The 21,618-nt window shown below is 40.2% G+C and overlaps 1 protein-coding gene across 1 annotated transcript in view; it reads right to left on the bottom strand.

Moving 5' to 3' along the window:
* Nucleotides 1-10,854: 10,854 nt before the first annotated feature.
* Nucleotides 10,855-21,618, bottom strand: part of VIT (vitrin) — a 150,884-nt gene continuing 140,120 nt past the window's right edge. The window contains exon 15 of the mRNA XM_069072196.1: nucleotides 10,855-12,119. Within this exon, the coding sequence (XP_068928297.1) occupies nucleotides 11,941-12,119 (179 nt within the window). The 3' untranslated portion in view covers nucleotides 10,855-11,940. The remainder of the gene's footprint in view (nucleotides 12,120-21,618) is intronic.

Raw genomic sequence — 21,618 nt, 5'->3', positions numbered from 1 at the left:
TTAACAATGAGACTGTAGAGATTAAACAGAAGAATGCTTGGGACAGATCTCTGGAAGACTTGTGCCCTTCGGGGATAAAAGAGTGAGGATGATGAACTAGAAGATACCCAGGAGCAGGCAAAAAGGTAGGAGGATCACGAGGAAAGGGCTGTGCTATTGGAGTCAGGGGCAGAGGTGGTGGTGGGGGGGTGTAATGCAAAATACTCATGTAGAACAGTACAAAAACATTCTACTGTGACAGTAGAAAAGGATCTCAGAGTTCTGGATCATATTCTCAATAAGAATGAGACCACGGATATGTTGTTGTTCAGTCTTGTTCAACTCTTTGTGACCCCGTCTGGGGTTTTCTTATCAAAGATACAGCTCATTTTACAGGTGAGGAAACTGAGGCAAACATGGTTAAGTGACTTTACCTAAGATCACATAGTAAGTATTTGAGGCTGAATTTGAACTCATGTCTTTCTGATTCCAGTATTCTATTCACTGCTCCACCTAGCTCCAAGTTCACAGATATGAGTCATCTCTATAGGAAGCTGAGGAGTAAAGATATAGGTCATGGAAGTTGAACTGGTTGAGGACAAAGTGTTCAAAGGTACAACAATGTGTATGTTGAAGTCTCTCACTATAAGAGAGGGAGTTAGGGTGAAGAGAGACTGAGTTGGGTACTGAACTCCTTGGGAAGGGAGTCAAGGAGTCTTAACTTGAGAATAACCTGGAGGTCCATAGATGCCCATGGCAAAGATCTGGAATGGGTGATATGGAAGAGATTGAACAGAATCTCAAATGAGAAGAGGGGGCTAAGTGATGGTGGCAAATGGAACGTCTGCAAGTAACAATGAGGAACAAGGAGTGTATCTGTTTCCCTTGGCTTTGTATTGGGATCATGCTTTACGTGCAATCCAATCCATCTATCTTACTACTTGTCCTACTACTGGCCTGCTTTTTTTCCACCTGAACCAGCACCTCTGGACCAGAACATCAGGGAAAAAATGGTCCCAGTCTCTGGGAAGTTAGTTAATCCAATCAGTTTTTAAAATTCCTATCCTGGGCTAAGCTATCTTGTACAATGAGTAAGTAAGCACAAACTCAACTAGTCTATGTATCTAGCTAGCTCCAGACTATTACACCAGACCATGTATGAAATTCCATACAGTTGCCTACCTGGCTATCTCAGCATCTGTCTGGATGAATTCTGCCTTCCCCTTTTAACCTGGCTTATTCATCTTTTGCTCTGTTCTCAGTAATCAAATAAACACTACCATATTGAACTTTCCATTGGCATGCCTAGAAAGAGCACATCAGTTGAGTACCCTATGGATCAATTCTCCATTCCTCCCTTTTCTAGCTACCATTCCTCTCTGTGTAGTCCCCCTTATTAAAATGCAAACTCCTTGAGGGCAGGGGATGTCTTACTTTTGTATTTGTATACCCAGCTCTTAACACACTGTCTGGCATATAGCAAATACTCATTACATTTTTTTTCATTAATTAATTCATGGAATAGGGAGGTTTTTTTGTTCATTCGTGGAGTGAGGAGATGAGAGAAGAATTGGGTCCTAGAGAATTTCACTAAGAATTCAGTGTCTTTTGGAGAAAGTTAGGTTTCTGACAGCTGGGTACATAAGACAGAGAACTGTCTTTGGAGAAAGGAGGACCTGGGTTCATGTCTTGCCTCTGACACATATTACCTCTGTAACCCTGGGTAAGTCACAACCCTTCAGTGCTCCAGACAATGCTCTAAGATTATCAATTGCAAAACAGCTTTGAATTTGAATTGGTAGAAGGAATCTACTCATCAGAAGTTCCTTTCCTCAGTAAAATCATAGGTTCAGACCAAGTTGTTTATTAACAGAAAGGAGAGATTCTGGCAGTATGATAACATTGACCATTGCATTTGACCAGGATTCTGTGATCTCTTCATGGCGTCAACAGTCTTTGTTTTGAATTAATGGTCATTTTGTCTGATATTGTTAAAGAAGCATTAATGGGGCCTCATAAGGTATGGATATGACTAGATACTTATTCCAACAGCACCATTGACCTTGGTGTAGCTCAGAACGGAGCTTACAGAAGGGCCCTGGGTATTACATGCATTCACCCTTCTTACCCCACCTACACAAACACACACCAGTTCCTTTTATTTATTTGGTTTTTGCTACCAGGAAAGGTTCAGTTTAGGGGTTGGTGGTGGAGATTTGGGGTTCCATTCTCCCCTTCTTTTTTTTCCCCAGTTTCTCCATTTGTAAAATGCATACATTTTTCTGAATTCTTTATATAAATCTTTCTTTTTTGTCATGTAACAATATTCCATTTTAATCATTTATAATAATTTGTTTGGTCATCTATTAGGCCCATATTTTGTTTATAGCCATTTATTATTACAAATATTCTATGATCAGCATTTTTCTACATATTGGTCTTTTCTTCCTGTCATTATGTTCCTTTGGATATAATCTCAGTAATAGGACCTCTGGGTCACAGTATATGAACAATTTAGTAACTGATAATATTTATAAAGCACTTAGCATATAATAGGGACTATATAAATGTTAGCTATTATTATTGGCGTTAGTTCTAAATTGTTTTTAATAACTATTAAACTAATATGCAGCTCTAAAAGCATATACAGCCCTTTCAGCTATGAACTTTTCCATCTTAAATGACCTTTGCTGACTTGAATGGGTTGAAATGATATGTCAGGATTGTTTAAATGTACATTTTGCTTAATTTCAGTGACTTGGAACATTTTTAAGGTGGTTCTTGATCATATTTATTCTTTTCAAAACTAGTTGTTCATGTTCTTTAAATACTCCTTAATTGGGAAATTTGCCTTATGCTTTTAAATGGGCATTAACTTTTTTATTTAAAGCACAAAAATAAAGTAATGCTATATGAAATACATAGATGCCTGTTGGTGAAAATATGGTTTGCATTTGATGTAACAATACAATTACTTCTACTTGAATTGACATGATTGGAATTAATTGGGATCCCTCTGGTCCTCAATTCAAGAATACTGTGACCTTCTAGCAGCAATATTTCACAAAAAATTTGTAATCAACATTACAACCCCAAGCAACTATCATTGTACTTTATATATATGCAAATAGGGTGCGAATAAATATCACCTTCATGATTTTGTTATATCTTCCTCCACTGAAGTCCTACTCCAATGACTCAACATGGAATAGGAACAGCCCTAGGTTCACAAGACCCATGCCAAAGGATAGAGGTCATGCTAGTAGAATGCAAGCTTCTTGAGGGTAGGATTGCTATTAACTTGTGTCTTTGTCTTCCAAATGTTACCTCATACAGTGCCATACACATAATAGGTGCTTAATAAATGCTAGTCAAATTGAATACAATGAATATAAAACATGAAGTTTCTCATGTCTTCCATTAGGTGTCTTTTCATCTTGCTTTTCAACAGAGCCTTTGCTGACATATTCTAATTTCAATGATAAATGGGTTTCATCTGAATACCATGCTTTGGCACAAGGATCTAAGTGAGACCCTCTGTAATGATCAAAGCAAGACAATGATCATCAATAATTTCAATTCCCTTTCCTCTCTGCTCCTTCCAACCCCACGTCCCCATAAACCCTCTTGCATGGAAAATTTTGAAAGGGTTGTAACTTTAAAAGAGTGGTCCTGCTTTTGTAGCTGCATGTCTTACATCAGTACAAAAGAATGACCCTTTGAAGATGACCTAAGGGATGAACTTGCTGTTGTAGATAATCTACCCCCATAGTCACTGAATGAGTGACTGCTTCATGAACTAAGCTCTTTAAATTGTAAGAAAGATTGGTAGAGTTTCTGAAAAGGTGTTAAAAATAATAAGATATAGCACATCATCTAGTGCAGAGGAGGAGCCCCACAGAATTGATGAGTGTTGGCCAAAATCCCTTCTTTACTTGGCAACTCCAATGAGTCAACTTTGCAGATTGCCTGGGGCAAGAGCAAAAAACCAAATAACCAAACAAAAAACCCTAATGTAGCTGATAGACCTTTTAAAGTATTGAGTCAGTGAGAACACCCAGAGAGAACAGAACAAACTGAGTGGTGGAGTTTCAAATGGATGCTTTTAAACTCTGAACAAGGATTATGTAAATTTATTTTTTTCCATGACTAATTTTTCTTGCATTGGTCACATGGGAAAATTAAATGAACATGAGCTTCCTAGGAAGAAAGGCCAAATACTCCCACTATGAAGTGAAATTTGATATTTTATGTGCAATTTTATTACCTTATTAGATTAATTAATTATTATTAAAGAAATAACTTATATTATTTAATATTCTTTTTCTTGTAGGTATTTTTACTTTTCACATCACTTTTCTAAAATTCATCTAATACAGAAAGATGAACATGGTATTGTGGAAGGGTCAGAGGACCCATTTTCAAATCCCAACCAATGCTTACTGCCTCTATGAGTTTAGGGAGAGTCATTCTACCTCTCTGGGACTGTTTCCACATCAATGAAATGAGAAGGTTGGATTAGGTGACCTTTTGAGAATCAGAATCCTTCCAGCTCTAAATCTCATGATGCTATAAAGTGTATAGTACCAATCATGGAAAGTCACAGGTAATTAAAAATGTTCAAATTAGTGAGTAGTTTTTGGTTCTCCCTTTCCACAAAACTCTTTGTCATAGATTTTAATATGTCCCATAAAGTTTGATCAATCTTGTTTTTGTGATCATTTGACATTTGACCTGAGCTAAACTTTAACTTTGTTGCACCTGTGAAGAAGAAAAATTACACCGAATTGATAGAATCATAAAACTTTGGATTTGGAAGTGACCTTAATGATAATTTAGCCACCTCTTATCTAATATAGGAATCTTTTCTATGGCATTCCATTCTGCTTGAATATTGTCAGTGACAAGGCCTTCACTACTTCCCAAGGCAGTCCATTCCATTATTGTACAACTGTAGGTATTAGATATCCTTCCTTATGTAAGGGAGGGGGAAATTGATTGAATCAATTACTCCCACCCCAACTGGAATAATTAACAAGATGTGGACACCATGATACCTTATTACCCGTGTTTCCCTGATAATAAGACCTATCCCGAAAATAAGCCCTCCCCTTACTGTGTAAGATTCCTCTAAAATAAGCCCTCCCCTTACTGTGTAAGATTCCTCTAAAATAAGCCCTCCCCCTAAAATAAGCCCTATTGAGATTGCTACTGTAGTGAAGGTGATCCTCTGCGCTACACGCTACATTACGGTACCCTCTGTATGCACCGTTTAACGCCGCGCTCCGAGCTGCATCCAATCAGAGCTGCAGCAGTGAGCGCGTCATCCTGTTCTTCCCCAGTGATTTGCTTATTGAATAAAGGTACATTTTTTTGTTCACATTTACCTGTTTATTAAAATTGCTGTCAATGTTCATTAAAATAAGCCCTCCCCTGAAAATAAGCCCTCTGGTGTTTTTCTGTCCAAAAAAAATAATAAGACAGTGTCTTATCAGGGAAACACAGTAGGTGAGAACACATCTTGCCCAATGACTGAATCAATCAGTCAAAGGGTATTGAATTCAGTGGGAACAATGTAGTTTATCAAGTTGAAAAGGAGGCCATTGGATAAAATGAAATGGCACTACACAGGAAGTATGGTGGGACTAGTTGAGAAGATTCAACCTTGCATAAAATAGAAAATCAGTTCAGATTCCAATATATTAATGGCAAGCAAAGATAAAGAGTAATTCCAGGTAAACTCTTGAAAGGAATTTCTTGGTGGGGGGAGAGGAGAATACCTGTTTCTCGCCTCTCTCCCCCACTTTGAACTTTGAAAGGTTGACGATTTGGGGCTTCCCATGGGTGTTCAACCAGAGTCTCTGGAACAGCTGGTGTCAGTCTTTGCATCTAAATCTGAGGACAAACTAGGTACTCTGAGGAAAGGCAGCTTTAAGACCCTCTAGGAAGCTTAACAGAAAGCTATACCTACTTAACGGAAACTTCAAGAAGGTCCTACAAAGATGAAAGAAAGAACTTCCGGTGAAAGAACTTTTAGGAACTTTGAGTAACTTGCTTGGCCAGATGTGTCCTCTAAATTTAAGCCCCCTTTTCCTTGTTCTCTGTATATATTTGTAATAGTATATGTCCCTAGTTTGGAGGGATGTTTTATACCTAAATATTTTTATTAAATCTCCTTAATAAACCCCTTTTTCTAAAAGCTACCTAAGTCTGGTTGGCTAAATGATGATTTAGTGGTAATCAGTGGGAGAAGCACACCAATGGGGGCTTGTGAGCTATAGCATTAGAAAACTAGACCCAAGCCCTCAAGAACTCCATAACTTTGAGGGGAGAAGCAGAAGCCACCCTCTGACGACCTGACCTGCTGTTATGGGTGAAGATCTGGGAGGATAACCCGAGAGCATATGCTACACATTAGGCTGTGCTATGTCTCCTTGTAATCTACATGCTGGTCTTGGTTCTAGCCTCTCTCTCTATTTTTTTTTCTTTTTGGAGGATAATTGTGGTTAAGTGACTTGCCCAAGGTCACATGGCTAGTTTTTGTGTTAAGAATCTGAGGCTGGATTTGAACTCAGGTCCTCCTGACTTCAAGGTCGGTGCTCTATTCACTGCACCACTTAACCGCCCCTGTTCTAGCCTCTTTAAAACCATGATCTAGAACAGGGGTGGGGAACCTGTAGCCTTGAGGCCACACTTGGCCCTCTAGGTCCTCAAGTGTGGCCCTTTGACTGAATCCAAAGTTTACAGTCCACATGTGGCCTTGAGGCTGCAGGTTTCCCACTCCTGTTTCTAGGAGCTACCTCTCTAGAGCTAAAGAGCTACATCCTCCTGCCTCTTCAACATGGACAAGCTTTCAATTATTTGAAGATAGCTGTCATTCTACTTTTTTACTTTCTTTGTCCAAGGTAAGCATCCCTGACTCTTTCAACCATTCTTTACGTGACATGTTTTCCAGGGCCCTCATAATTTGATCATCATATTCTTGACTTACTTTAATTAAGAGTGTCTTTCCTAAGGTGTGTCTCTCAGAACTGAGAACAATTCTACAAACATAATTTGACTATGTACAATGTACAGTGAAGCTATTTCTTCCTGTGATTGGGTCATATGATGCACATGATGACTTTGGCAAGTTGCCTTTTTTAGTTACCATGTCACTTTGATAGTTCATCTTGGCTCTTCTCTCTTTTATTCATTCATTCATTCATTTAGTTAGTCATTTATTTATTTATGGCTCTTCTCTTGAATAAAAATTGCTGCTAGTAACTATGCTGGCTCTTCATCTACTTTTTATGTAATTGACTTTGGGGACATAATTGTAGGACTTTATATTCCTTCCTTACACATTTCATTTTCATTGATGTCCATTCACAATTCTAGAGAATTGAGAGTTTTTTTTTTAAGTTTGGCTTTGCCATGCATTATTAGTTTTCTCTCCTAGCTTAGCATCATTTGCAAATTTGATAAGCATGTCATTTGTATCTTCAAGTCTCTAATAAAAATATGACCTAGTGCAGAGTTCAAGACAGAGTTTTGAGCTCTCCACTTGAGATCTTCCTTCAGGATAACAGACATTCATCAGCAGTCTTTGGGTTACAGGCTTTTCCTTCCTCCACTGTCTCTACTCAGGACCTTGCCACATATTTCATTTTTTTTTTAAAGCAATTAGGGTTAAGTAACTTGCTCAAGGTTACACGGCCAGGTGTTTCTGGGTGGATGCTAAGTGTCTGAGCCTGGATTCAATCCCCAGGTCATCCTGACACTGGGGCCGGTGCTCTTACCCGCTGTGCTACCTGGTCACCCTGCTTGCCACATATTTCACTGAAAAATTTAAAAAATTTGCAAAGAGCTCCTTCTGCTCCCTTCCTTATCATCTCACATCATCCAGACGTCTTCCCCCGTCTCCTTTGCCCCTGCCTCACATGAAGAGATCGTCTTTCTCCTTGCCAGGTCCAAGTGATCCCATTCCATCCTGTCTTCTCCAGTAGATTGCTCCTCTTTTATTCACATTCTCTCAGTTATCTTAAGCCTTTTCCTGTCTAATAGTTGCTTCTCTACTACCTACAAACATGTTCATGTCTCACCCATTTGAAAAAAAAAAACCCTTCATTTGATCCATTCCCACTAGTTATTGTGCTACAACTCTCCTCCTTTTCATGGTGAAACTCTTTGAGAAGGCCATTTACAACTGAAGTGGTAGTCTGGCTTCCGACCTCACCATTCAACTGAAAATGCGGTTTCTGAAGTTACCAATGATCTTTTAGTGGCCAGATCTAGTGTGGCCTTTTCTGAATCCTTTTTACCTTGGCCTCTCCGAACCCCATGGCACTGTTCATCAGCCTCTTTCCTCTCTGAGATAGTACTTTCTCTTGGTACTCCACCTACCAGTCTGGCTGCTTCTCAGTCTCCTTTGCTAGCTCTTCATCCCCGTCAAGCTCACTGGGTATAAGTGTCTTCCAAGACTTTGTCCTGGGTCCTCTTCTTTTCTCCCTTGATGCTATTTGAGTTGATAAGCTCTTCAGTTCCCACGGAGTCAATTATCCTCTCTATGCAGATTATTTTAAAATCTACTTTTCTAGTCCTAACCTCTCTTGACTTTTAGTATTGCATCTCCAATTGTCTATTGGACATCTTAAACTGGATGTCCTGTAGATATCATAAACCAACATGCCCCAAACAGAATATAATAATAGGTAAATTAGGAAGAGAGGAGGGTTTGGGACAGAACTCATTATCTTTTGTCCCAAACTCTCCTCTCTTCCTAATTTACCTATTATTATCAAGGGTACCACCATCTCTCCAGTCACCCGGACTTGCAACCTGGGTGTCATCTTTGACTCCCCTCCCCCAATCATATCTGATCAAATGTCTTGCCAAATCCTGTCAATTCCACCTTCATAACATCTTCTCTGTATGTACATTATCTTCTCTAATGTTACCACCACTCTAGTTCAGGCCAGCCTTGCCTCACACCTGGACTATTGCAATAGCCTTCCAGTTACTCTCTCTACCTCAAGCTTCTCCCCACTCTAGTCCTATCTTTACTCTGTCTATACTTCACTCAGTTGTCAAAATGATCTTCCTTAAATACAAGTCTAACCATCTTAGCCCCCACTCAATAAACTCCAGTGGCTCCTTATGATCTACAGGGTCAAAATAAAATTCTTTTAGGTTTTCAAAGTCCTGCACAAATCTCCTGATCTCCTCTAAGCTTTCCAGTCTTTTTACACATTACTCACCTCCATGTTTTCAGTGATTTGAGGAGACTGACTTCCTTGATGTTTCTTGCACAAGACACAACATCTTCCAACTTTGAGCATTTTCATTGATAGATCCCCATGGCTGGAATTTTATACCTTACAGTATCTTCTTTTTGGCTTTCCTGCTTTCCTTCATGTCTCAGCTAAAAATCCCATCTTTTACTAAAAGACTTTCGGGATCCGCCATAATGCTACTTTCCCTCCAAGGTTATCTCCAGTATATACTGTCTACATCTTGTTTGTACATAGTTAATGTTATCTCTCCTCCCTCCCCATTATATTGTAAGCTCCTTGAGGGCAGGGTCTGTTTTTTCCTTTCTTTGTATCCTATCCTAAATGCTTCTGGAACTGACTTGACTATAGAGCTTGTTCAATATCTAGTTCATGGTTATATATTTTATTTATGAGGATATTATTAGAGGTTTTACCAAATGTTTTGCTACAATCAATACACATCCTGCCTCATCTGCTGAATGAGCAATCCTATAAAATTGAAGGTGACATTCTTCGAACCCATGTTGTCTTCTAGTACCATTTGTTTTATAATGTGTTCTAGATTTTTTTTTCCCAGGAGAAGAGATCAGGTTTAATTGTCTGTAGTTTCTGGAACCCATCTACTTCCCACCTTCCCTCCCCCACCTTTAAAAAGCAAGACATCTGCCTATATCTAGAATTCTGTTTTATTAAAGGTTATTGACAGTGACTTTGAAAATAAATCTGCAATTTCTGGCATGTAATATGTGGAAGCCTAGGTACTCGAATTCATTTAATTTGATTAGATATTCTCTAATTCCTCTCACATCTTGGTCTTTAGTTCAATTACTATGTTGTCTGCACTGCCCTTTTACATAATGAAGTTTAATGTGAGAAGACTAGCAATTATACCTAGGAATACAGGTAAATCTTCTTACATATTGCTTATATTACTCTAATAGTGCTGTCAGTATATAAGGTGACTTTAATAAAGAATTACATTTTTTCTAGAAAAAAGTCATAATGAAATCTGAACATATATGGTTTTATCTCAGTTACCTTTATCTGAGTAAGTCTATCTATATGACTGCTGTTGAGGCTTTCAGTTGTGTCCAACTCTTCATAACCCCTTTTGGGTTTTTCTTTGCAAAGATACTGGAGCAGTTTGCCATTGCCTTCTCCAGCTCATTTTACAGATGAGGAAACTGAGGCAAATAGGGTTAAGTAACTTGCCCACGATCATACCGCTAACAAGTGTCTGAGGCTGCATTTGAATGAAGGAAGAGGAGTCTTCCTCACTCTATGCAATGTACCATCGAATTATCCATATCTATTAGAATAGTGCTACTTTAAACAAGCACCATTGTCAACTTGTTGGCAGCATAGAGGTGGGCTTTGGAGGACTCATGAGAATTTAGGGTTGTTGAGAAGGAAGGTGAGTAATTCACTCTCAAAATTCCAAGTGCCCAGGAAGAACTATGTAACATCCTAAGGATGAAGGAATTTGTTTTGAATCCTGATTATACTATTTAGTATCTGTATGAATTGGGGCAAATCAACTAACCTCTCTGGGCCTCAGTTTCCTAATCTAAGATTATTTCCAGCTCTATGATCATCAGCAATGGTAAACATTATAGTTACTGGATTGTAGTAGTTGACATTACATTTAAGGACATCTTATTTGGTTTTGTATCTCCCTAAATGTCTAACACAGTACCTTGCAAACATCAGGTATTTTTCTGATGATTATTGAATTATATATTATCAGTGAATATGGCAGATATGCAAATACTTATAGATGATTTATCATGTAGAAAGTCATCCCATTACAAGAGAATTACTGTCAACTTTGTGATTGTAATGAATATGACAGTTAAGCTTACTGACTGGTGAAATGTGTCACACTAATTTAGAATCAGTGAGTGACTAGGCTACAGGGCTATTTCCTAAATGCTCCTTAGTCACTGGAAGCATTAGGTAGAAGCAGCAATATTGAATGGAGTGAAGAGGGAGTTCAGGAGATGGGTCAATAAGCACAAATTAAACTTCAGAATAGTAGTTTTTTCCTTCTCTTAGACATTTGGTGACATCTTCTCTGGATGTACTATGATCCCTGGCATGGGGATGGGAGCACAATTCATATACTGTGAAACACTAGAAACAGAACAGAATAATTTTCCATCTGTAAGTGCTAAACACAAATGTGGGATTTGCATTCAAACATGACACACAATTAGGGCATTTTGTATATTAGCCTTTTAAACATTTAATAAAACAGCTCCTATTTGATCATGACATAGACTGAGGGTGAATGTAGCAATTAAAATAAGAGATATTTGCAAAAGGAAGCATTTACCTACCCAAAGATCCAGCCTCACCTTGTCATGGAATCACTATTCTAATATGAACATTTCTTCTGGTGGCAACTTAAAACTGTGAGTTTCCAAATACATGGGCTCATCAGTTTGGCTCATTCTAGAAATTCTGGCCCTCTCTCTGCTTAACACCAAGTTTTGAGACCAGCAAAAGAAAAGAAAAGGAAAGGAAAGGAGAAGGGCATGAACCTCCTCATAGCCTATAAGTTAGCCTTTCCTAAGGCCAAAAGGTACCTGGAGAATCCTTGGACTGATACCCTTTGTTATCTCTGCTAAGGCACCCTCTGAAAAACATTTCAGTGGCTCTTGTTTGAGATAGCTGGGGAAGCCACTCTTTCCGAGGTGCTTTTAACTCAATTCCGTGGCTGAGAGTTAAACTCTGTACAAATGTTCTGGATTATCTTGGGGACAGACCTGTAGAGGTCATCAAACTCATCTACAAAGAAGGAGTGCTCCTTGGCAGGGTGAGTGGCAATCACTTCCAGTTCATCCTGAGCTGCCCAGGCGATTCCTATGGAATAGGTGATCACACCTGAGGGAAAAGAAGTAAGAGGAGTTAAGAAGATCATTGGATAGACTCTCTGGGGCTAACTTTTAGCTAAACTCTCACCGCTAAGAATCAGCAATTCAATAGAAGATTCACAAATCTAGGACAAGTTGAAAATGTCTTAAGGGAAAAAACTATGTCTTCTCTAATGCTTCCTTCCACCTAACCATATTGGTTTCTTTTTGTTTTGTTTTTGGAGGGGAAAGGCAGGGCAATTGGGATTGAGTGACTTATGCAAGGTCACAAGGCTAATTTTTGTGTTGTGTCTAAGGCTGGATTTGAACTCAGGTCCTCCTGACTCCAGGGCCAGTGCTCTATTCATTGCGCCAGCTAGCCGCCCCTACCCATATTGTTTAGACTTAGGTTGCCTTTAAGCTGCTGTGAACTAAGTTGCTTTTGATTTGCCCGCTCTTTCATTCCTCCTCCTTCTCTGATTCCCATCTCTTGGAAGAGAGAAGTAGTATCTTAATTCCTCCTCAGTTCTTGAAGACATTCCCAAGTATAGCAAGTTGAGAAAAGGGACATAATTGAGGTGCTGGCTTCTAGATGTGTTGACTTCTTCCCAGGGTCTTTCTCTCCCTTCAGGGACCTGAAAAGAGTCTGGACACACATGTACCAGTTTTTGAGTCATTGGGAAGTATCAAGAACTGTAGTAAAGATGGGTGTATGTGTGTGTGTGCATGTATGTATGTATGTGTGTGTATATATGTATGTGTGTATGTATGTGTGTGTGTGTGCGTGTATGTATGTATATGTATACATAAACAGTGGGTACGGGATGAGTTGAATATAAAGGGATGATATCTAATAAATAAAATTAAGAGGTAAAAGAGGAATATATTGGGAGAAGGAGAAAGGGAGAGATAGAATAGGGTAAATTATCTCACATAAAAGAGGCAAGAGAAGGCTATTACAATGGAGGGGAAGAGCAGGAAGGTGAAAGTGAATGAGTCAACCTTATTCTTATTGGATTTTGCTTAAGGAGGGAATAACATGCACACTCATTTGGGTATCTTACCTTACAGGAAAGTAGGGGGGAAAGGGATAAGAGGGTGTGATAGTAATGGAATATAAAGATTCCCCTGTATTGGCTTGGTTTTCAAATTCATTGTGTTAAAACCCAGAGCTTGTTAATCCCACCTGTGGGATGGACTTGTTGATGTAAAAAAGAGAGTCCTGAACTGGGAGGAGCTGGTGAAGTAGATTTTGAGAGACAAGAGAGAGGCAGAACTTTTTGGAAGCAGCACCCTCCTGGAGGCAGAGAGAGACTGAGAGGATTGCTGAGGGCCACTTTGAATCGCCCTGGACTTTTGAGACCTGCCCCTGGAGCTGCCAAGGACTGAGGAGACATGGCTGTTTTGCTGGTACTTTGTCTGTCTGTTTTGATGTTGTTTTGCCAGATTTGTCCACTGGTGAAAGACAGTCCTGTTGAAGAAGTCCTGGAACCTGGCTGTTGGCTAAGAGCTCCTGAGACTGTCCTGCAGACAGAGAGTGAATACTGTCCACTGGTGAAGGACAGTGCTGTTTTTGCAGGGGTCTGGGAACCTTTCTGTTGGTTCAGAGCTACTGAGACTGTCCTGCAGACAGAGAGTGAATACTGTCCACTGGTGAAGGGCAGTGCTGTTGTTGCAGGGGTCTGGGAACGTTTCTGTTGGTTCAGAAGCCCTGAAGAAGGATTTTCTTGTTGTATGTTTACAGAAATCCTGGGAGAGGGTTTTGCTAATGTTTTCAGAGATTCTAGGACTGTTCTGCAGACAGAGGATGAATTAATGAAGAAACTGGCAATGTATCTTGTGGCCTTGCTAAGCCTTGTCTCCCCAGGAACTAAGATTGCTGAGAACTTGCCTCTTGTCAAGATGAAGAAAAGACCTTAATTTGGGTATTAAGTGCTGTGCTTAAATTTGATGTAACTCTGGGGTAGATTCAGTTGTGATCCAGGGGTGGGGAACTTTTCACCTTTTTGTGTTCTATGGTTGAACAAATGAATGTACTTTACTTAGATTGGAAACTAATCTCCATTTGAGAAGAGGGGCTTTGTGGTGGACTAAATGAAGGTACAGTCTAGGGGTGGAGTAGTATTTAGAACAGGGACTTTGTAATTGATTGAATGAATGTAAGGTCCAGGGGTGGGGTAGTACTTGGAGATTATTTAATCACACTTAGTAAATGCTGTATTTTGAATGATGTCATGTTTTGACCTTCTCTGTTCTTAATTTGTCACTGAATAAAATGGAGAGCACCTATGCTGGTATTTTGAACCTTGGGAAGTTGCCTTTCTTTGGCATTACATCACAGAGGGATGATAGAAGGGGAGGGCAGAGTGGGGGAGAGGGTAGTTAGAAGCAAACACTTTTGAAGATGGACAGGGTTAAAGGAGAAAATGGAATAAACGGGGCCGGCATAGGATGGAGGGAAATGCAGTTAGTCTTTCACAACATGACTACTATGGAAATGTCTTGTGTAACTAGACATGTATAACCTATATTGAATTGTTTGTCTTTCTAGCGGGGGTGGGTGAAGAGGGAGAAAGGGAGAGAATATGGAACTCAAAGTTTTAAAAACAAATGTTAAAAACTGTTTTTACATGCAACTGGGAAATAAGATATATAGGCAATGGGGTATAGAAATCCATCTTGCCCTACAAGAAAGGGAGTGATGGAAAGGGGACATAAGAGAGGGCATATTGGGGGAAGAGGTATTCAGTAGGCTTGCTATCTTGGGGTGGGGGTAGGGGTGAGATGGGGAGATTTATAACTCAAAATCTTGTGGAAATGAATGTTGAAAACTAAAAACAAAATAAAATAGAAAAAAAGTAACTATAGTAAAGACCTCCCTTCCCCCTTTTATCATGGAAAGTCAAATGTAATTTCCCCTACCTAATTTGTTATCCTGTCAAGTAGGTGGATACTAGAGGTTGGAAGCTCTTGGTCATGGGACAATTCACCTACTTCTACATCAAAAGCTGTTAACTTTAGGTGGTAGCAGGCAGTAGCAGCAGCAGAGTTCCCAGCAGCAGGAGAGTCTAGTCAGGGGTGGGGAACCTGAGGCCTCGAGGCCACGTGTGCCTCTAGGTCCTAGAGTGCAGCCCTTTGACTGAAACCAAACTTCACAGAACAAATCCCTCCCCTGGTAGTTCACAGTTGCAACTTACAACTGAGCCTTTTTTTTTTTTTAGACTAAAGCATTTAAATATTGCTTTTGACCATTCAGGCTCATTTTAAGAACTGAGTTACCAGAATGATGGCAAAATAAGACTTGGGTGAGGAAGGTAGCATAGTGAAATAGAAAAAACCTAGAATTAGAAGTAGAGCAGTGCTCCACTCCTTACTGTGCCTTATGACATTAGGCACGCCTCTAGGCCTTTCTGGGCCTCAGTTATCTTTGCTGGGTTGTACTCTATGATCTTCAAAATCCCTTCCAGAGCTAACATTCTATAATTCTATGGTTCTTGGAGTAGGAAGAAACCTTAAATCAGGCATGCGGTGGTCAATGTTTAACAACCAGCTTTCCAGAAAAAAGGAATAAATGCAAAACACACTCAATTTCAATCTGCATTATTAACATTTTTCATCACTTTCTTAAGTCTAGACCATCAACAAAACAATACATCAAGCCTTTATTTGTAGTGTTTGCCAGTTTCTGAGGAGTAATTATCCACATTGAAAATTTAACAATCAGCTCTTCTGAGATGTATGACTCCAGCATGCCTCTGACTGAAAGGTCGTCTAGTCCAGTCATCACTCCCTCACCTAATATAACAACTCCTTCTATGGGGGGATAAGGGAACAAGCATTTATTAAGTGTCTACTATGTGCCAGGAACTTTGCTAAGTACCTTACAAATATTATCTCATTTTGTCTTTACAACAATTCTAGAAGACAGGCGCCTGGCACATAGTAGGCACTTAATGTTTATTGACTGACTCATTAGCCCATTTTACAGCTGAAGAAACTGAGCAGACAGAGGTCAAGTGACTTGCCCAGGGTCATACAGGATGGATTTGAACTCAGGCCTTCCTGACTCCAAAGCCTGAACTCTACTCAGTGTTAAAAATAGCTGCCTCTAAATATATAGTAATATTATTATGGATAATAGACGTCCATCCATTCAGCCTCTGCTTGAATACCTGCCAATAGTGGGAAGTTCATTGGTTTACAGGTAGCACAACAGACAGAGGACTGGGCCTAGAATCTGAGAAATCTGACCACAGACAGTTATTAACTGTGTGACCCCAGGCAAGACACTTATCCTTTCTTTGCTTTCCTCACCTGTAAAATGGGAGTAATAATAGCACCTACCTTGCAGGGCTGTAGTGAAGATCAAGTGAGATAATAATTGTAAGCCTCCTGACACTTAGTAAGCACTATATAAATGTTAGCTAGTTGTTATTAAAATGAGGATAATAATAGCATCTACCACCCAGGGTTGTTGGGAGGACCAAAGGAATTAATATCTGTAAAACACTTAGCATGGTGCTAGTACATAGCAGATGCTGTATAAATGATGGTTGTTACTACTACTGCTGCTGCTACTACTGCTGCTGCTACTGCTGCTACTACTGCTGCTGCTACTGCTGCTACTAATGCAATTACTACTACTACTGCTACTGCTGCTGCTTCTGCTCCTCCTCCTCTTGGGAAGACCATCCCATTGCTGGATATTACTAATAGTTAGAAAGAACCTTCTTATTTTGAGTGAAAATCTGCTTCCTTATAACTTTCACTCATCCCCAGTTCAGTTCCCTGCAGCAAAACAAAACAAGTTTACTTTCTCTTTCACATGATACCCTTCAACTATATAAGGAAAGCTATCTATTCCTCCCCTAAGTCTTCTCTTCTCCAGGCAAATAGGTCAAAGTACTGGGCAGGTGTGCCCTGGAACTGGCTCACACTCCAGCTCTGAAGCAAACTGTTAAATATTTGGTGTGAGCATTTATACCTGGGAAAATCAGTAAATGTTACAAAACAGGGCTTAATTGATTATTTTGAGGTTTTTTTTGGATTGTCTAGACTTAAGATAGTACTGTAATAAAGAAAAATGTTCATAATGCAGATTAAATTTAAAAATGAACTGTATGTACATCATTACCCTCCTTCCCTTCCCTCCCCAAGAGAGCCAATTGTTAAATACTTGCCAGTACACCTCTAGTACTGGCCCAGTCTAGATGGGCATCCTTTTCAGCATAGCTGACTACAGGGTATGGCAGGTTGTTGGGAAACAACAATAGACTTCTTCAGCTCTTTGATTTGGAGTCTAGAGGCCTGGGTTTGAGACCTAGCTCCTACCCTCATTGATTGTATAACCCTGGGCAAGTCACTGGACCTCAGTTTTCTTATCTTCGTAGTAGAAATGGTATTTCTGCCACATATCTAGAAGCAGATTGGATAAGAGCACTGGGCCTGCAGTCAGGAAGACCCGAGTTTAAATCGGGTCTCAGACACTTACTAGCTGTGTGACCCTAACTGTGTGTCACTTAAAAAAAACACACAGAGGGGCGGCTAGGTGGTGCAGTGAGTAAAGCGCTGGAGTCAGGAGGACCCGAGTTTGGTTCTGGCCTCAGACACAACACCCACACATACACACACACAAAAACTAGCCGTGTAACCTTGCGCAAGTTACTTAACCCCAATTGCTCTCCAAAAAGGCAAAAAAAAAAAAAACCAACCCCCAAAAATAAACAAACAAAACACACAGAACTCCATTTGCTTCTGTTTCCTCATCTGTAAAATGGGGATAATGATAGTACCTACCTTATAGGGTTGTTGTGAGAATCAGATGAGGTAATATTTATAAAAGTTCTTAGCACAGTTCCTGTTGCATAACAGGTTTATTCCCTTCCCCTATTTCCTTCCCTAAATCTCCCCCCCCCCCCCCCCCCCCTCCCACCTCACAGGGTTGACAAGAAAGTAGCTTGGGTGCCTTAAAACACCATGGACAATTATGTGCCAAATCTTGTTTTCTTGTTTCTGCCTCCATATGTCTTGAATACACATGCCCCTCTCCACTCACCTCTAACCACGTTTCCTCACACAGTTAATAGGCTAGTTCAAGCCTTTATCATCTGGACTAGTGAAATGGTTTCCTAATTAAGTTTCCTCAAGGAACAGGCCTTACTATGTCACTCTCTACTTAAATTCCTGTGGTTCCCTATTAATTCTAGATCAAATATAATCTTGTTTGGCATTTAAAGCTCTTCATAACTTAGCCCAGGGCTGGGTAACCTGTGACCTTGAGGACATATGTATCCCTCTAGGTCCTCATGTGTGATCCTTTGACTGAACCCAAACTCCACAGAACAAATACCCTTAATCTTTTTAGATTTGTTCTGTAAAACTTGAACTTAATCAAAACTCAGACTCAGATCTAGAAGGCCACATATGGCCTTGAGGCTACAGGTCCTCCACCCCTGACCTAACCCCTTCTTACATTTCTAGTCTTCTTACACATTACTTCCCTCCATGATCTCTGTGGCCTAGACACAATGACCTCCTTATTGTTGCAGATGACACTCCAGTTTCCATCCCTGTGTTTTTGAACTGGTGGCCTCCAATGCCTGGTATGTCCCCTCTCCTTAATTCTGCCTCTTGGAATCCCTAGCTTCCTCCAAGACTCAGTTCAACTGCTATCTTCTCCAGGAGGCCTTTCCTGGTCTGCCCCCCTTCTCCCCAGCTGCTAATGCCTTCCCACTACAATTTCTGTACTTTCCATCTACTCCGTATTCTTCTTATATGTACCTATTTATGTATTTGTTGTCTCCCCCATTAAAATGTAACTTCCTTGAGGGAAGGGACTATTTTTACCTAATAAATGGTGGCTGATTGTTTGACCATGTAAATGTGAGATGTCTGTCTCAGTTTCCTCAACTGTAAAATGAAGACAACATTAGCACATATATCCCAGGATTCTTGTGAGGATCAGTAACTATGAGACTGTGAGAAATGATTGTGAGATAATTTTTGTGTTTAGTGCCTGACACATAGTAGGTGCTATCTAAATGCTGTTGTTGTTGTTATATAATACTTAGGTCCATATTAGTCACTAACTCATTTGGGACCCTGGTCAAGTTGATTGGCTTCTCTGTACATTAAGCTATATTCCTTTAAAGTAGGAAGGATAATAGCAATGGCTTTCACTTGTAAGGGATATTGAAACTGAGAGACCTTGTTGGTCTCTGTAGATGCACCTCTTGCCTTTAATATTGAACTTCCAGACCACTAAAACCCTCAGATCTTTTTCATATGAATTGTGATTTAACCACATGAGTGAAATTTTACATGAGTGAAGTTGACTTTCGAAACCCAAATGTAAGACTTTACCTAGTGGTACCCACAGGATCAAATATAAAATCTTCTGTTTGCTTTGCAAAGCCCTTCATAACCTGGACCCTTCCTTCCTTTCCAGTCTTGTTATACCCTCTTCCTCTCCATGTACTTTGCAGTACAGTGACATTGGGCTCCGTGCTGTTTTTCCCACAAGACACTCCATCTCCAGACTGCAGGTGTGTTCACTGACTGTCTCCCATGCCTGGAACACTCACCCTACACATCTCCATCTCCTAGCTTCCACAGCTTCCTTCAAGTCTCAGTTAAAGTGTCATCCTCTGCAAGAAATCTTTTCTAGCTCTTAATTTTAATGCCTTCTCTCTGAGACTACCTGCAATTTTAGCCTTTATCTTTCTATCTGGTTTGTATCTACTTGTTTGCACACTGTCTCCTGCATTCGACTGTGAGATCCTTGAAACTAGACATTATTTTTTGCCTTTCTTTGTATCTTCAGTCCTTAGCACAGACAGTACCTGACATATTATAGGTGTTTGATAATTGCTAGTTCACTAGCAGACTGACTGACTATTAAATTTCATTGACTTAGATTTAACCCAATATTCTATTCTATTGAAAATTTTTTTTTGATTCTGACTGCCATCCAAAGCGTTAACTATCCTTTTCAGCTTTATGTCATATGCTCATTTCCTTCATTTCCCTGCTGATGTAACCTTTCTGGGTATGGGAAAAAGAAGGACTCATTTAAAAAACAGTAGTGAGGGGCAGTCAGGTGGCTCAGCGAGTAAGAGCACAGGCCGCAGTGTTGGGATGACCTGGGGATCGAATCCGGACTCAGATACTTAGCACCACACCCAGAAATAACTGGCCGTGTAACCTTGAGCAAGTTACTTAACCCCAATTGCTTTAAAATAACCCAAAACAGTAGTGGACTGATCATTGAAAAGAATTAACAATATCTTATTTATGGGGGTTGCTACACCATGAATTGTAGGTGTCATAATACAAGAAAGACATCAACAAGTAGGTGTGTATCTACTTGGAGATAAAGGAGAGTGATCAAGATAATGAAGGAAGTTTTCTTGTGAGGAAAGGTGGAAGAAACTTGGGATGTACGATAGCCCAGAGACAAAGGGATTTAGTAAGAAATTTGGAAAGCTGTCATGTAGAAGAGGGGGAGAACAAGAAGACTTGTTTACTGTTGCTCTATAGGACAGAACAAAAAACAATGAATGGAAGTTGCAGAAAAACTCATCATGCAAGAAAGAACTTTTTTTTTTGGAGGGGAGAAGGCAAGGTAAATGGAGTTAAGTGACTTGCTCCAGGTCACCTAGCTAGTAAGGGTGTCAAATGTCTGAGGCTGAATTTGAACTCGGGTCCTCCTGACTCCAGGGCCAGTGCTCTATTCACTGCACCACCTAACTGCCTAAGGAAGAACTTTTTAACACATAGAGATATCCATAAATGGAATGGACTGCCTTGCCTGATTTCACCTTAATTAGAAGCAGTCAAATAGAGGCAGACTGGATGACCATCTGTGAACTATGCTGTAGGGGGATGCCTAGAAGGTCTCCAAGTGCACTTCCACTTCTAAAAATTTCTTGAGTGCTAATTCCCCCTTTCTGACATCCTTCTCCAAATGTTTTTGTATCCCTAGGGACTAGCCTAGTGCCTAGCACATAGTTCTGTTTTGTTTTTGGATCAGACCTGTCACTGCTGTCAGAAATTTTCTCTACCATTTCAGATTGACACCTTCTCTGCTAGCTAAGTCTACAGAGAGACAATTGCCTGGGGGACTGAGGTTAAGTGACTAGTCTAGAGTCACAAGGAGGTGAGACTCAGTGAGTAAGAATCTAGACTAGAACTCTGGTCTTCCTGACTCCAGGTCTGGCTCTGCCCCCTACACCAGCCTGCCTAGGACACATTATAAGCACTTAAATGCTCGGTGACTGGCTGGCAGCTCTTGCAGATAGATAGTTGCCAGGGAAGAAGCAGTTTAGTTCCTCCATTCCTTGTTCCTACAGACTCCCCTCTGATAGCCCTGTGCTTGAGCTGGGGGCGAATGGAAAGGGCACAGAGTCTGCCTAGCCACTTGTAACCTTCTCTTCTCCTTTTTCTCTTCCTCCTCTTTCTTCTCTCCCTCCCTTCCTCTTCCTTCTTCTCCTCCTTGTCTCCTCCATCTCCTCCTCTTCTTCCCTCTCTCC

The sequence above is a fragment of the Petaurus breviceps genome, unplaced genomic scaffold (assembly GCF_028583685.1).
Source record: "Petaurus breviceps papuanus isolate PSGF00001 unplaced genomic scaffold, PetGlider_PUasm1.0 90845, whole genome shotgun sequence".
NCBI lineage: Eukaryota > Metazoa > Chordata > Mammalia > Diprotodontia > Petauridae > Petaurus > Petaurus breviceps.
Note: the sequence above shows the minus strand (reverse complement) of the source record. Positions and strands in the feature narration are given on the sequence as shown.